Genomic DNA, 16305 nt, shown 5'->3' on the forward strand with positions numbered 1-16305 from the left:
AGGGAATTGTCTTTTTCTGTAGGCTGACAGTCACTATCAGAGAATAGGTATTCTATTCCAGCACAGCAAAATTTTACAGCCAAGTTTTGTTTGTTTATTTCTAAACCTCGGGTGTAAAGTTAGTTAAAAACAGAGAGGTTAGAATGGCCAAATCCTCAGCTCGACTACAGCTGGAATTAGCCAAATTTCAGGCTGAGGAAAAACAAAGGGAACATGAAAGACAGATAGAACTCATGCAGCTGAAGAAGGAACAAGCAAGGGAGGCAGAACAACACCAAGAGGCTGCCCACAAGAGGGAAATGGAGGCAAGGAAGCATGTGGAGGAGGAGAGGGAAAAAGAGAGGAAGCATGTGGAGGAGGAGAAGGAAAAAGAGAGGAAGCATGTGGAGGAGATGGAGAGGATAAAGGCCCAGCAGAATATACCAACAAACCCTAGCAATCCTTCTCCAGGTACCACTTCCCATCCCAGAAAGTTCCCCACCTACAAGGCAGGTGATGATACTGAGGCCTTCTTAGAAAACTTCGAAAGGGCCTGCCTTGGGTACAACATCTCTACTGACCAATACATGGTAGAGCTGAGGCCGCAGCTCAGTGGACCCTTAGCTGAGGTGGCAGCTGAAATGCCTAAAGAACACATGAACAAGTATGAACTGTTTAAATCCAAGGCGAGAGTCAGAATGGGGATAACACCCGAGCAGTCTCGTCGGAGGTTCAGAGCCCTAAGGTGGAAACCAGACATGTCATTTACCCGACATGCCTACCACATTGTAAAACATTGGGATGCCTGGATATCAGGAGCAAGTGTTGAATCTCCAGTAAATTTGCCCTTCCTAATGCAAATGGAACAATTCTTAGAGGGTGTTCCTGAGGAAATAGAAAGATACATCCTAGATGGGAAACCCAAAACTGTAATTGAGGCAGGAGAGATTGGAGCCAGATGGGTGGAGGTGGCAGAGAAGAAGAAAACTGGTCGCAGTTGGAGCGGAGACCAGAAGGGACCACCCCAGACCACACCCTATTACCGGGGGCCGCCCAAAGCCCCACCTACCTCCCAAAGAACCCTCCAGACCCCTTATCGTCCCACCACCCCGTTCTCCAGCAACCCTCCTCGCCCCAGTGACCCGTCAGCTGGACGATGTTTTAAGTGTAACGAGCTGGGGCATGTAAAGGCCAACTGCCCCAAGAACCCCAACAGATTACAGTTCATTGCACCGGAATCACACCAGAGGTCCACAGGCCCAGATACCTCCCAGATACCCTTGGAGCGGAGGGAAACTGTGAGTGTGGGCGGGAAGAAGGTCACCGCGTGGAGGGACACCGGAGCACAAGTGTCAGCTATCCATGCTTCCTTAGTGGACCCCAATTTAATCAACCCAGAGATCCAAGTGACGATTCAACCCTTCAAGTCCAACTCTTTCAATTTGCCTACAGCCAAGTTGCCTGTCCAGTACAAGGGCTGGTCAGGAATGTGGACTTTTGCAGTCTATGATGATTATCCCATCCCTATGCTGTTGGGGGAAGACTTGGCCAATCATGTGAAGCAGGCCAAGAGGGTGGGAATGGTCACCCGCAGCCAGGCTAAACAAGCCGTGAGGCCTAGCTCTGTTCCGGAAACTTCTATCAGGACCCAGTCAGAGGTGATGGACCTGGACCCCAGCCCAATGTCTGCAACAGCAGTAGTGGATCCAGTCCCAGAGACCCAGACGGAACCAGTCCCAGAACCGGAACCAGCCGAACAACCAACACCCGACCCCGTGTCAGCACTGAATCCAGTACTTGCAACCTCAACACCAGAGGGCCCCACCGAACCTGAACTGGCAGCAGCCGATAACCCTACACAAGAGGCTCAGCCGGAGCCTGAATCCCAACATAGTGCACCAGCGGAGAGCGGTTCACAGTCAACAGAAACAGCTCCATCCCCTATATCGCTTCCAGAGGGACCAAGCCTAGGTCCACAATCCAATGAGGAACTGATGTCTCCAGCATCAAGGGAACAGTTCCAGACCGAACAGGAAGCAGATGAAAGCCTCCAGAGAGCTTGGACGGCGGCACGGAGCAACCCACCGCCTCTCAGCTCTTCTAATCGATCCAGGTTTGTTGTAGAAAGAGGACTTTTATACAAGGAAACTCTTTCTGGTGGACACCAGGAAGACTGGCATCCTCAGAGACAGTTGGTAGTTCCAACTAAATACCGGGCCAAGCTCTTGAGCTTAGCCCATGATCACCCTAGTGGCCATGCTGGGGTGAACAGGACCAAAGACCGTTTGGGGGGGTCATTCCACTGGGAGGGAATGGGCAAGGATGTTTCTACCTATGTCCAGTCTTGTGAGGTGTGCCAAAGAGTGGGAAAACCCCAAGACCAGGTCAAAGCCCCTCTCCAGCCACTCCCCATCATTGAAGTTCCATTTCAGCGAGTAGCTGTAGATATTCTGGGTCCTTTTCCGAAAAAGACACCCAGAGGAAAGCAGTACATACTGACTTTCATGGATTTTGCCACCCGATGGCCGGAAGCAGTAGCTCTAAGCAACACCAGGGCTAAAAGTGTGTGCCAGGCACTAGCAGACATTTTTGCCAGGGTAGGTTGGCCCTCCGACATCCTCACAGATGCAGGGACTAATTTCCTGGCAGGAACTATGAAAAACCTTTGGGAAGCTCATGGGGTAAATCACTTGGTTGCCACTCCTTACCATCATCAAACAAATGGCATGGTGGAGAAGTTTAATGGAACCTTGGGGGCCATGATACGTAAATTCGTAAATGAGCACTCCAATGATTGGGACCTAGTATTGCAGCAGTTGCTCTTTGCCTACAGAGCTGTACCACATCCCAGTTTAGGGTTTTCCCCATTTGAACTTGTATATGGCCGTGAGGTTAAGGGGCCATTGCAGTTGGTGAAGCAGCAATGGGAGGGATTTACACCTTCTCCAGGAACTAACATTCTGGACTTTGTAACCAACCTACAAAACACCCTCCGAACCTCTTTAGCCCTTGCTAGAGAAAACTTACAGGATGCTCAAAAAGAGCAAAAAGCCTGGTATGATAAACATGCCAGAGAGCGTTCCTTCAAAGTAGGAGACCAGGTCATGGTCTTAAAGGCGCTCCAGGCCCATAAAATGGAAGCATCGTGGAAAGGGCCATTCATGGTCCAGGAGCGCCTGGGAGCTGTTAATTACCTCATAGCATTCCCCACCTCCAACCGAAAGCCTAAGGTGTATCATATTAATTCTCTAAAGCCCTTTTATTCCAGAGAATTAAAGGTTTGTCAGTTTACAGCCCAGGGAGGAGACGACGCTGAGTGGCCTGAAGGGGTTTACTATGAAGGGAAATGTGCTGGTGGTGTGGAAGAGGTGAACCTCTCCATGACACTTGGGCGTATGCAGCGACAGCAGATCCAGGAGCTGTGCACTAGCTACGCGCCAACGTTCTCAGCCACCCCAGGACTGACTGAACGGGCATACCACTCCATTGACACAGGTAATGCTCACCCAATTAGGGTCCAACCTTACCGGGTGTCTCCTCAAGCTAAAACTGCTATAGAACGGGAGATCCAGGATATGTTACAGATGGGTGTAATCCGCCCCTCTGAAAGTGCATGGGCATCTCCAGTGGTTCTAGTTCCCAAACCAGATGGGGAAATACATTTTTGCGTGGACTACCGTAAGCTAAATGCTGTAACTCGCCCAGACAACTATCCCATGCCACACACAGATGAACTATTAGAGAAACTGGGACGGGCCCAGTTCATCTCTACCTTGGACTTAACCAAGGGGTACTGGCAGGTACCGCTAGATGAATCTGCCAAGGAAAGGTCAGCCTTCATCACACATCTCGGGCTGTATGAATTTAATGTACTCCCTTTCGGGCTGCGAAATGCACCCGCCACTTTCCAAAGACTTGTAGATGGTCTCCTAGCGGGATTAGGAGAATATGCAGTCGCCTACCTTGACGATGTGGCCATATTTTCGGATTCCTGGGCAGACCACCTGGAACATCTACAAAAAGTCCTTGAGCGCATAAGGGAGGCAGGACTAACTGTTAAGGCTAAGAAGTGTCAAATAGGCCTAAACAGAGTGACTTACCTTGGACACCAGGTGGGTCAAGGAACTATCAGCCCCCTACAGGCCAAAGTGGATGCTATCCAAAAGTGGCCTGTCCCAAAGTCAAAGAAACAGGTTCAATCCTCCTTAGGCTTGGCCGGTTATTACAGACGATTTGTACCGCACTACAGCCAAATCGCTGCCCCACTGACAGACCTAACCAAAAAGAAACAGCCAAATGCTGTTCAGTGGACCGGAAAGTGTCAGAAGGCCTTTAACAAGCTTAAAGCGACACTCATGTCTGACCCTGTACTAAGGGCCCCAGACTTTGACAAACCGTTCCTAGTAACCACAGATGCATCCGAGCGTGGTGTGGGAGCAGTTTTAATGCAGAAAGGACCTGATCAAGAATTCCACCCTGTAGTGTTTCTCAGCAAAAAACTGTCTGAGAGGGAAAGCAACTGGTCAGTCACTGAAAAAGAATGTTATGCCATTGTCTACGCTCTGGAAAAGCTACGCCCATATGTTTCGGGACGGCGTTTCCACCTGCAAACCGACCATGCTGCACTAAAGTGGCTTCACACCGTCAAAGAAACTAACAAAAAACTTCTTCGGTGGAGTTTAGCTCTCCAAGATTTTGATTTCGACATCCAACACATCTCAGGAGCTTCTAACAAAGTGGCTGATGCACTCTCCCGTGAAAGTTTCCCAGAATCAACTGGTTAAAATCGTCCTTGAGATGTGGAAAATATTGTTAGTCTTTATGTACTTGGTAGTATATTTAGAGATGCATGTGTCTTATTAACTCTGTTTTCCTAGAGCTCCAGGAAGAAATCCCAGCCAGTGTTTCACCCTAGCTGAGATTTGGGGGGCGTGTCATAAATATAAAGGGAAGGGTAAACCCCTTTGAAATCCCTCCTGGCCAGGGGAAAGCTCCTCTCACCTGTAAAGGGTTAAGAAGCTAAAGGTAACCTCGCTGGCACCTGACCAAAATGACCAATGAGGAGACAAGATACTTTCAAAAGCTGGGAGGAGGGAGAGAAACAAAGGGTCTGTGTCTGTCTGTAGTCGTTTTGGCCAGGGACAGAACAGGAATGGAGTCTTAGAACTTTTAGTAAGTAATCTAGCTAGGTATGGGTTAGATTATGATTTCTTTAAATGGCTGAGAAAAGAATTGTGCTGAATAGAATAACTATTTCTGTCTGTGTATCTTTTTTGTAACTTAAGGTTTTGCCTAGAGGGGTTCTCTATGTTTTTGAATCTAATTACCCTGTAAGATATCTACCATCCTGATTTTACAGGGGGGATTTCTTTATTTCTATTTACTTCTATTTTTTATTAAAAGTCTTCTTGTAAAACACTGAATGCTTTTTCATTGTTCTCAGATCCAAGGGTTTGGGTCTGTGGTCACCTATGCAAATTGGTGAGGCTTTTTATCCAACATTTCCCAGGAAAGGGGGGGTGCAAGTGTTGGGAGGATTGTTCATTGTTCTTAAGATCCAAGGGTCTGGGGTCTGTAGTCACCTAGGCAAATTGGTGAGGCTTTTTACCAAACCTTGTCCAGGAAGTGGGGTGCAAGGGTTTGGGAAGTATTTTGGGGGGAAGGACGCGTCCAAACAGCTCTTCCCCAGTAACCAGTATTAGTTTGGTGGTGGTAGCGGCCAGTCCAAGGATAACGGGTGTAATATTTTGTACCTTGGGGAAGTTTTGACCTAAGCTGGTAAAGATAAGCTTAGGAGGTTTTTCATGCAGGTCCCCACATCTGTACCCTAGAGTTCAGAGTGGGGGAGGAACCTTGACACAAGTCCTGCCCTAAGGCATTATCCAGGGAGGTAAACAGCTTCAGCAATCCAAAATCTCTACTACCTGCCTCAGAGCTGAGCACCAACCACCAAGTGAAGGACAATCATCTTCCTTCAATGAAAAGATCACGCACATCCAAAAAGACTTCTTAAACAGTATGGATCCTTTCTGTCGCCACTCACCATTCAACAGCCCACGTGCATTCCCAGAATCTTGTACATACATACTGTGATTCTTAACGTAAAAAGTTTTGGGTTTTTTCTTTTTTCTTTTTTTTCCCCATTATCAAATTGTGGGCATTTGGTTTTTTCATGTTTAGAAATTAAAGGCTTGGATTTTCAGAGCAAGGTATACATTTGGAACACTGGATCTTATTGATTTTAGTTGGAACTTGGGTATTCAAATCCCTTGGGAGCTCTGAAAAATCTGATTTCCAGTTTTTAATTTAGGGTTTAGAAAGAAACTCCTTAAATTGACTCCATGAAGGGCTAATTCATTGTTCTTCTGAAGCAGCTCACTGAGACAGGATACTAGATTAGATGGGTCACTTATATTTTCCAGCATGGCAATTGCTACGTTCTCATGTGCAGAAGTAATTAGAGATGCAGATCCTCATCTGGTATAACTTAGTGTAGCTCCAGTGGAACAGTGTAGATTTACACCAGCTGAAGAAGTGGTGTTTAGTATTTTGTTTTGATTTTTTTAAAAAACTTTTGTTTAGTTATCAATAAGTATTGGTGCCTCACTAAGGTTTACAAACCAAAGCACCACATTCTGATGCTGGGCTGAACTCATTTGTAAGTAGAGAATATGTCCTAATAAGGAAGTTAGCATTATTAATGCTATCCCAGCAATGTTCTTCAATTTTTTTAAATTGACCGGAAATCCCAAGCATTAGTGATATAAATATATAAAATTTCTACTTTTTAGAGACAGGATTTTTTAGGAAAGAATAACAAGGATTCACAATTGCTGGTTGGGTCTCTCTTTGGGTCTCTGTGACCTCAATTGCAATAGGAGCTTATTATTAACATTTTTGTTCCACTGCCCGTGTACCTGAAGTTTACTATCTTGCCTGCTGTGTTCAAATTTATCTCCACTGCGGAAAGATGTCTTGCTTTGCAAACATGTGAGATAATATTCCACAAAGCATGTGTGGACCACTGCAACAAGCCATATATAAGGCAGTGTCTTGACTCCCTAATGCTGATCCGACCACTGCCGGCTGTCATGATCTCTCCAGGACCAATTCTCAGCTCTTTCCCTTAGGAAAGCATAATGGAATCCTCCAGAGCAACTGATATCAGAGGTGGTTATGGGGCCCATGTGTTATGGAGGATTATATGGTTATGGGCCCATTCAGGTAGAAGGGGTTCTATGGTAACGGGGGGCCATATGGTTGTGGAGATTATATGGACGCAGAAGGCCATGGAAACTGTGGGCTACGCTAAACCCAGAAGGCATATCCATGGAAAAAGGAAGAATAAGGAAATGAATGGCAAGATACAGATTCACCTCTGAGCGCATAGGCCTGGCTTTGAGAAGTGTTGAGTACATCACTCTGTGTGAAATAATGAGAGAGTTGCATTTAATCAACACTTCTGCAAACATTCCTAATGTTTCCCATGTTCCACTTGATATGTCTTTCTTCTAATGCCTTCCTGGCTATGTGCTTCCTCTATTAGCAGCACAGTGGGCCTGATTCTCAACTACCCTATGGGTTTTTACACTACTCTGTAAAGTGCAAATGGAGCAGGCGCCTTAAGGTGTATATTACCTACATTTAGGTCTTGGCTACACTTGCAAGTTAGAGCACATTAAAGCAGTCCCGGGTGCCCTAACTCCTGAGGTGTCCATGCTGGCAAGGCACGTAGAGCGCCTGGACTCTGCAGCTGGAATGCTCCTGGTAATCCACCTCCACAAGAAGCATAAAGCTTGCTGCGCCCCGGCTGAAACGCCCGGGTGTCAGTGTGGATGACATGTTGCATTACTGCACTATGATTGGCCTCCAGAAATGTCCCATAATCCCCTGACGTCGAGTGGCCACTCTTGTCATTGTTTTGAAATCAGCTGTAGGCATGCGGATATCCCCTTTCAAAGCTCCATTTCTGACAGCCAGCATGTGTATCTGCTCTGGGACAAAGCAAACCATTACTGTAGATTGCTGCTGTTGTGAGGGGGAGGGGATGGAGGGAGGGGAGTCTGCTGCTGTCTGAACTTACAAGACAGCATGCTGACACACTCTCAGCCCCCCAAAACACTCTTTCCCCCGACATACACACTCCCTATCACACTCCACCCTCCACCCCTCATTTGACAAGCACGTTGCAGCCTCTTGCACACTGGGTTAGCTCCTCAATGCACTGCTCTTTGTGGCGTTGCAAGAGCTGCTAATGTGGCCATGCCAGTGTGCTTGCTGCTGACAGTGTAAACACACGGCAGTGTTTTCCCTGCTGCAGTCTCCAAAGACTGGTTTAACTCCCAGCGCTCTACATCTGCAAGTGTAGCCAAGCCTTTATGTTACTTTAATGCTTCTTTCCAATGCCAGAGGAGTGTCAAAAGACTTCAGTGTCAGTGAGAATTAGGCTGTGTTACCTCCTATCCACGAACATGTACCATTTTTCTGCCTTTTAACTTTCTAACAACAGCTGCACAATGGAGAAGCTTTCTGAACATCTGCATTTATTGTTTTGTTTTAGTTGAGACTGACCAGGTTGAAACAAGTAATTAAAAATGGTTGGAAACAGCCTTGATTGTCAAACTTTACAGCTGCAATAAAGAAGAAAGAACTCTGTGAGGAAATGCATCACTTTGGAGCTGGTGATAGGATGCGGCCCTTCGTGCAACCATGGAAATAGAGTCTTGCTCCTCTGCTTTCCTTATTTATTCTTCATTTTGATAATTTTCTACTCCCCTTTATTTCAAATTCAAATATATACTACATCTTACTTTTGGTCTTCTGGTTTTAATTGATCTTCCAGTCATTATCTTTTAGTATCACCAAAGGCTTACACGTCACTTGACCAAAAGTGTTCTCCAGTTTTGGACACTTCCAGGGTTGGTGCAGCTCTCAGGAAAGATTGTGGCCTGTTACCAAAAATGTTGAGCATGAACAGCTCCTGTTAGCTTCAGTGGGAGTTCTGAGTCCTCAGCACTTCAGAAAAATAGGCCTGGAGCCTCTCCTGTCAGGCCACTAAAATTAATGGCTCCTTTGGAAAGAGGTTGGCTTAGCTGCATCCAGAAGTGAGATCATTGGAATATTTGCTGATTTGTTCTGTTAGGTCTGAAGTCTTGCATGAAATACTGTCACTGCAATTCAAAGGCTCAGAGTAGCTAGGCCTTCCAATTAAAAAAACAAACAAAGAACATTGATTATATTAGGGCATTTGTTCACAATGAAGCTTGTGATCTGGGGGTGAAAGGCTCACTGCTGAATGGCAAAAGGTTTATTCCTCAGCAGTTCAGGTCTTTAATGCTGCAGCTTTAAATTCGTCATTGATCCTAGTGTATCTCAAAGGAGAGGGATGAGTTGAGACATGTCTCTTGGTGACGTGGACAGAATGGTGCTTGCGGTACTCTAGAGCAAATGGAGACTGAGATGGATTTACTATATTTCTTCAAGTTTGGCAAGGATATAAACTCTTATGCTTCAAGGTATCATCCAATAATGGGGACAGATCTGATTGATGGGGGAATGGTGAAAAAGCTCCTCTAGGGACAGGTGATCCCGTACCTGTGTTCTCCTGGATTTCTTGCACCTCCTGTGAAGCCTCTGGTACTGACCACAGTGGGGAAGAGGCCTGATCTTCTGTAGCAATGCCTACGTTTTTCCATTCCAAGGAGGAATCCATAGATATGGACTGATATTGAAGACTAGAGCTGGATCGCTCTTAACAAAATCCATGGCCAGACAGCTAAACCCCCCCTCACCAACTGAGTATTCTGTCATGTCCTTAAAGAGGCAGGATGGTCTGGATAAATTTTATCTTTAGTGTTGTCAAATCAAAAATTTGTTTAGTGAAATATGTTCATCTTCTGGGAACTGATAGCCACAAAAATGTTGAAAAAAATTTAGTGGAAAATGTAATCTTTTTTTATCTGCAGTTTCTGCAATATCAAGCCATGGTACATCCAGGGGATTTTATATAAGAATGGTAATACAGAGTGCAGTTACTCACAGTTACCTCAAAAACCATTAGATTCTTGTACTGAATTAATGGTTTGTGAATTAATTTCTTCATATCACACATGAGATTCCTGACTCCTGCAGATGACTTTGGTGTAGTATCATTTGTCTACATGGGCAAAATGGACTCAGGTGTGTTTTCAAGACCCTTTCCCAACAGAAAGCTTTTCAGCCATATGTAGAATGATTTTTAAAGAAAATACACGTCCAACAGGATTTCTTTCAATCTGAGCAGCATAAAAAGCCTTCCCTCAATTTTAAGGCACAGAACGTCATTGAAGTCTATGGAACTGTGCTGATGTACACTGGCTCAGCATCTGCCCCTTGAGCTTTACAAAGCAATGTTTGTTTGTTAAAGAAAGGGAAAGGCAAAGTTTTTTGAATAAAAATCAAATAGCCCCAAATTCAGAGTCTAGGAATCATGAACTGACTATTGAAATGACATCAGAAACCTTAACATGCATTTGTAAAGTTAATGGTGTCTGCCAGCCACAGGTGGTACTGTAACACCAACAGCCCCCACTCATTGGTGGGCGGGATTGAACCTGGGATCTCTGAAGCTTAGTGCTTGAGCCTCTACTGCATGAACTGAAAGCTACAGTGCCCTTAGCTAATGTTGTAGCAGACTCATTAATTTCTAAATGGTCTCGGTGCCATTAGAGGGGACAGAACACCACACCCAGGAGGTGTGTGGGTTACAGTACCATCTACTGCCATTATGGTAGCAGGCTTCAATGAAACCTGACATGACCTTCCAAGAACGAAGGACCAGCAAGACATGCCTTTTCTAAAAAACCTATAGCAACAGATATATTTATATTTTAAGACACACCCTACCAGACAAAGACACTTCACTGCACACGCTTCTTCCTTTGGGGAGAGGAATGAGAGAATAAACACCACATGACAGATGTGTCACGTGCCTTAATGCACTGCTGGAAGGCACTCAGATACTATAGTGGTGAGCGTGTAATAAAAACCTATATAGAATAGACCTTACAGAGCTCCATCAGACCCCTAAGTCTTGCCCCATGCAGGGTGAGATGCAACGTTTTGTTTAGGCTCTCCAATAACTATGAGCTCTTGGATTCCTTCTGGTGACCTGTCTCCTGGCTGGCCTGCCTCTGGTGACAGTTCTATTTCAGAAGGCAGTTTTGCTGAGGGAAATATCATTCCCTATCTTTGGAACTATTCTTTTTCTCTTAATTTATGTGAATGGTTCCTGTGGGGATGAGAGCCTTAGCAATCTGTAATGAGCATTGTAACTCCATAGTTGCTCCAATAAAAGTTATATTACAGCTCAATACAGGGTGACCGGCCTTAATGACACTATCATCAGGAGATGAAGTGGTGACGTTAATATATTATCAGAGGAAGGACAAAAATTCATGAGTCTTATTTTCAGTGTAGGACTTATATGTTCCCACACATTGCCCTGAAAATACCCCACACATTTACCTGGAAATTCCAGCTACTGAACTCTCTCTAAGGAGGCAACATTTTCTCTGAGGAAGGACCAAATATTTGTAGACTTTGTCAAAGGAGTGTACTAAGGAGGGGCGTGGAGAAGGGGATGGACACATGGGATTTCAGGTCGTGGAGGGAGTTTCATGCATAGGTGGCTGAATGGCCGAAGACCTTATGGACCGAGAGTTGGAGGAGGAAAAACAGATGGGCTGGGGGGAGGTTAATGGGCAGGAGAGGGACCCCAAACCCATCATGTCATCTGCCACTGCATGGTAACCACCTCAGAAGTTATGCAGCACTGATTTTCCATTAGTACTGTAATTTGGTCATTAGCATTGTAGAATTAGTCACAGTGGCCCATTTCCTCATCCGGTGCAAAATGGAGTCATCCCATTGACTCCAGTGAAGCTACATTGACTTGTGCGAGCTGAGGATCTGGCCCTATTTCCTACTTTGCAATTTTAATAGAAAAGTTGTAAGTTAGTTACAGTTTGAAAACCCTCGAATCACCTACTTAGCATCCCTTCAATGAACCCTGCTGACTGCTTCAGTGACGCACGTCAGCAACGTTAAAATGTGTGGTGGTGGGCGACGTTCGATTAAAACGTGCAAAGGAGGCAGTGTGATGGTAGATTAAAATGTGTTCCTCTGCTGCAGCTAATATTATGCTTCGTGCACAGCTCAAGAGGTCACAGGCAGCCGATGAGTGTGAGCCAGCCTGGGGTTTGTCGCTACGGTTCTAAGCTCGAGTGCTGCTATGGCTGGAGAAAGAACAAAGGGCACTGCGAAGGTAACATTAGCAAATAACCATTGACATCTTCATGACTGTGTGCTTAGCTTTTAATAATGTGGCTCCTTATGGGCCCCCCAGAGGTTATAGGAAGCAGAACCGGTGAGGAGTCAATATACTGTAGGAGCATGAAGAAAATGAGTTTTGAGTTTTAGAGGGAATCCCTTTAAAAATGCAGAATTGGATAGACAAAGGCACTCAGTAAAATAGATTCATAACTTTTTAAGGCCAGAAGGGACCATTAGAATTATCTGGCCTGACCTTCTGCATAACAAACTGAAAGATAAGAACTGGAGAATGCCTGGATCAAGATAGCCATAGAAAATTATAACAAAATCCAAAAAATCAGAAATGCAGACTGTAGTCGCTAAAGCGATATTTACAGACAGATGCTTTTCATTAAGTAGCAGCCTTTATCTTCAGATTCTCTGGGAAGAAATAGTTTTCACCCTTCTAAAAACTGAATAAAATTCAAGCAACAAGTTCATCTGAATGTAACTTATGTTGCCAGCCAGTATTCTGGTCCCTGGGGAGCTGGTTTAATGAAAGACCAATGGTTTTTAAAAAACTTCCAATCTGTTAAGGGCATACAAATGCTAGGGAGAGGGTAATATGAAATCTCTCCCCAGCTGTATTTAGGCAAAGCACAATGAACTTGTAAAATGTTGGACTTTAGGAGGAGGCAATTTCTCAGCTGCTCCATCTGCTGTGCCGATAAACTTAGCGCTGACTATCTGTTGAAGTTTAATAAAAGTTCAGTGTATAATTGGTAAAAATCAGTGGACTGCTATCGAAAAGGGAGTGATACCCAAAAGCCTTTTCTCCTTATAATTGTATTAATAATCTTTTCAGATAGCAATGCCAGTTTTTTAAAAAAAAAAAAAAAGCTTGAGCAAAGGGATTACTTAGTAATTTTACATTGTTTGTATAACCCTAGTTCTGGTGTTAAAGAATACACAGAGGTAAATATAGCAATATGCAAAAGTAATTTGGATGAGCAAATGCAGCTCGTCACGTTCCCCCCCCAAAAGCGCTCAGATGACCTCCTGTTCGTGTCCAGTTTTCACAAGTTCTTGAAATTCTTCGCCTGGCAGATTTCTGGTTTGAGTCAACCACAATGTAAATCTAAACTGTAAATAAAGATGCAGTAGCTCCTCGCTCTAGGCGAGGATTTTTTTAATATTCATTTGATTTCACAGTGTGCAACTGTTCATTCAGGGTTTATGTCAGTTTAGGTACGGTGTGGTGAAATTCTTCATTAATTTGAGGTAAGAGATGATTTAAATGCAAAGGATTAATACATTTAATAAATGTTCAACAAATTTTTAAAGAACTTCATAAAGATACCTAAATTCCATTGTGCTAATTCTGGCAAATTCTAAATTGTGGCTTTCCTATGTGTTTTAACTGGCAATATAGGTACACAAGAGAATTGGGACAAGATCTCCAGGGTTTCTAGGTGCTACGGTAATGCAAATAACCAACAACAACAATATCCTACTGACTTCAGCAGGAGTTACTTGTATCTATGCATTGCATGATTAGGCCTTACATTTAAAAAAGAAAATATGTCATATTGGAGAATATCTGCTTTTGTAAAATATTTTTGGGTATCTCGTGTACAGGATACAATGCTCTAAATACCATTTTATGAGCTCCCCTGAAAATAAAATAACAGTTCTGTAGCAGTATAAGAAACTTGTAAAGCACTGGGGAAATAAGTGTTTCACAACAGACTTGTGACAAATCAATTAAGTCCTGAATTACCAAATAAAAAGCCACATCCCCCAGACTACTCATAACCACTGTCCTGAGCACCAGTATTAGTTTAAGCCAAATTTTGCAAAGATGGGTGTCCAAAGTTAGGCATCTAAATCTTATTTAGGCACCTAAGTAGTCTAGTGCTCAAAACCTCTGTGGGGAAAAAAACAAGGTAAACAAGACTTTAGGTGCTGAACATTGAAGACACACTTCAATTTAGCTTTAGAAATTTAGAAATTTTTGCTCTTACTTTTTATTGTTTTAGCAAATAGGGAGATTGGAGAGATCTAGCTCTTGAAAAGCAAAAGCTGACATTCTTACAACCCACTAGTTCATGGATACCAAAAATATCAAGATGGCAGTTTTCCAGTTCTGCAATCCAGTGTATTGAATGCACTGAAAATTAAGCCATAATGGTTATTGCAATATTACAAACCATTGTAGTCTGGGTATAGTTTAAAGTACTGGTTCATTAAGTCTTTTGCATGCTGTGTAGCACTTACTGGTGTTAAAAGAAAAGGAGTACTTGTGGCACCTTAGAGACTAACAAATGAAGTGAGCTGTAGCTCACGAAAGCTTATGCTCAAATAAATTTGTTAGTCTTTAAGGTGCCACAGGTACTCCTTTTCTTTTTGCGGATACAGACTAACACGGCTGCTACTCTGAAACCTTACTGATGTTAGTAATCACACTGAATTTCCTGCTCATGTGAGCAGGTTTTTTTAAAGAACTGCCAAGCCCTCAGAACATCTGGAAGTATTAGAACGAAGGGCACCCACCTACTGGCTAATAACGTAATGGGTTGTGAATTAAAAAGCTTAAACTCATAAATATGTTCAGGCTTAACAGGTGGAAGAGGTATCGTAATTTATAATCCGCTCCAGTGCACTTCATGTTTCTCCAAAAAGAAACCGCTTCAGAGCAAAAGATATAAAGCACAACTTAGTAACCACCATGCACAAGCCAGAGGCAAGGTTATAGATGAAGATGAGACTAGAATCCAGAGGTGAATCGAGAAAGTAGGTTGGGGGCACTGAATTGGGTAGGCAATATTCCACCTTGAACAGGACAAAGCAAAGGTTTTTGGTTTTATTTTTACACAAATCCGCATCTGCACCCCCCCAACAGGAAGAGAGCACTTAGAGTATGGACTAGATGTGCTCCTGAGTCTCTGATGGCTTCACACACACACATTCCTCCCTGGGAGCTTCTATGAAGTTCCTGGCAGGAGAGAGAGCTATTTGGCCTGACCTTCCTTAGAGTGAGTCAATCTTGTGTGGAGGATCTTGCTGATGGAAGGAGTAATTTTAAATTTCCCCTGCCAGTAAATCTAGCCAAATTGTTTGGTATTCTTTTAAAAGAAAAATGTAACCCTCAGTGTGGGATGGGACATACAACTGCCCAGTCCAAAGACATAATAAAGCATTTAGTTAGTAATTTAGAATCCAGGGCTAATTTTTGCTCTCTTGCATACCAGGATGCACAAGTGTATTTGAAGCTGTCTTGACATCATTAGTTTCTCCAGTATGTTCATACTATATGGGAAGACTTTAGATACTGTGTGTGCTTTATCATTAGATGTTAAACATCTTACTACTGTATACAGAAAGCTGTTATGCTACATGGACATGGTGTCAGACAGTCAGTGCAATTCTCAGGTGGCATGTCAGACCCCATAATTAGAAAGCATTCAGACACATCAGGAAAATTCTGTGCCAGTTCAATCTCTATGCAATCTGATTGATTTCCAAGGGAACTGCATGGGGTCTAAGTCAACTGGCAGAGAGTCTGACCCTTCTTATCTACAGTAACCTGAAGCTGCTCTAGAATGGCTTAGAAAAGAAGACAATTCAACAGTATTTGATAGAGATAAAGCCTCTCTGGAAACGTTCATAAGTGGAACGCCAGAGTGGGTAGAAAATTAAGGAAGGAAGAGGCATGGACAAAGGACAGTGAGGGGGAATTCAGAGGAAAAGGGAGAACCGCTCAGACCTATGCATTATAAATAATAGACATTACAACTGAATCTTGGGTTTTAAAATGCTAAATATATCTCAGCACTTACGAACACTCGTGATAATGAACGAATACAGATGAGTTTGAGATTTTTTTTTGAGAGGATGCACGTTTTAGTTCCAAATTTCCAAGCTTCTACCAGCCTTACATATTTCCATTCACCTGCTCCCTGACAGCAAGTTGTGGCGGTTCAATGATGAGACAGAACACAGCTTTATGCAAGCAAGCAGGCTGGTCAGCTGAGA

General features: G+C 43.7%; 1 protein-coding gene across 3 annotated transcripts in view; it reads left to right on the forward strand.

Annotated features, from left to right (window-relative positions):
* Positions 1 to 16305, forward strand: part of EGFL6 (EGF like domain multiple 6) — a 75218-nt gene that overhangs the window by 13064 nt on the left and 45849 nt on the right. For all 3 annotated transcript variants that reach the window (XM_073327946.1, XM_073327955.1, XM_073327963.1), the window contains exon 2: positions 12174 to 12283. In XM_073327946.1, coding sequence (XP_073184047.1) covers positions 12174 to 12283 — 110 coding nt within the window. The remainder of the gene's footprint in view (positions 1 to 12173; positions 12284 to 16305) is intronic.

Source organism: Lepidochelys kempii, chromosome 1 (genome assembly GCF_965140265.1).
Source record: "Lepidochelys kempii isolate rLepKem1 chromosome 1, rLepKem1.hap2, whole genome shotgun sequence".
Lineage (NCBI taxonomy): Eukaryota > Metazoa > Chordata > Testudines > Cheloniidae > Lepidochelys > Lepidochelys kempii.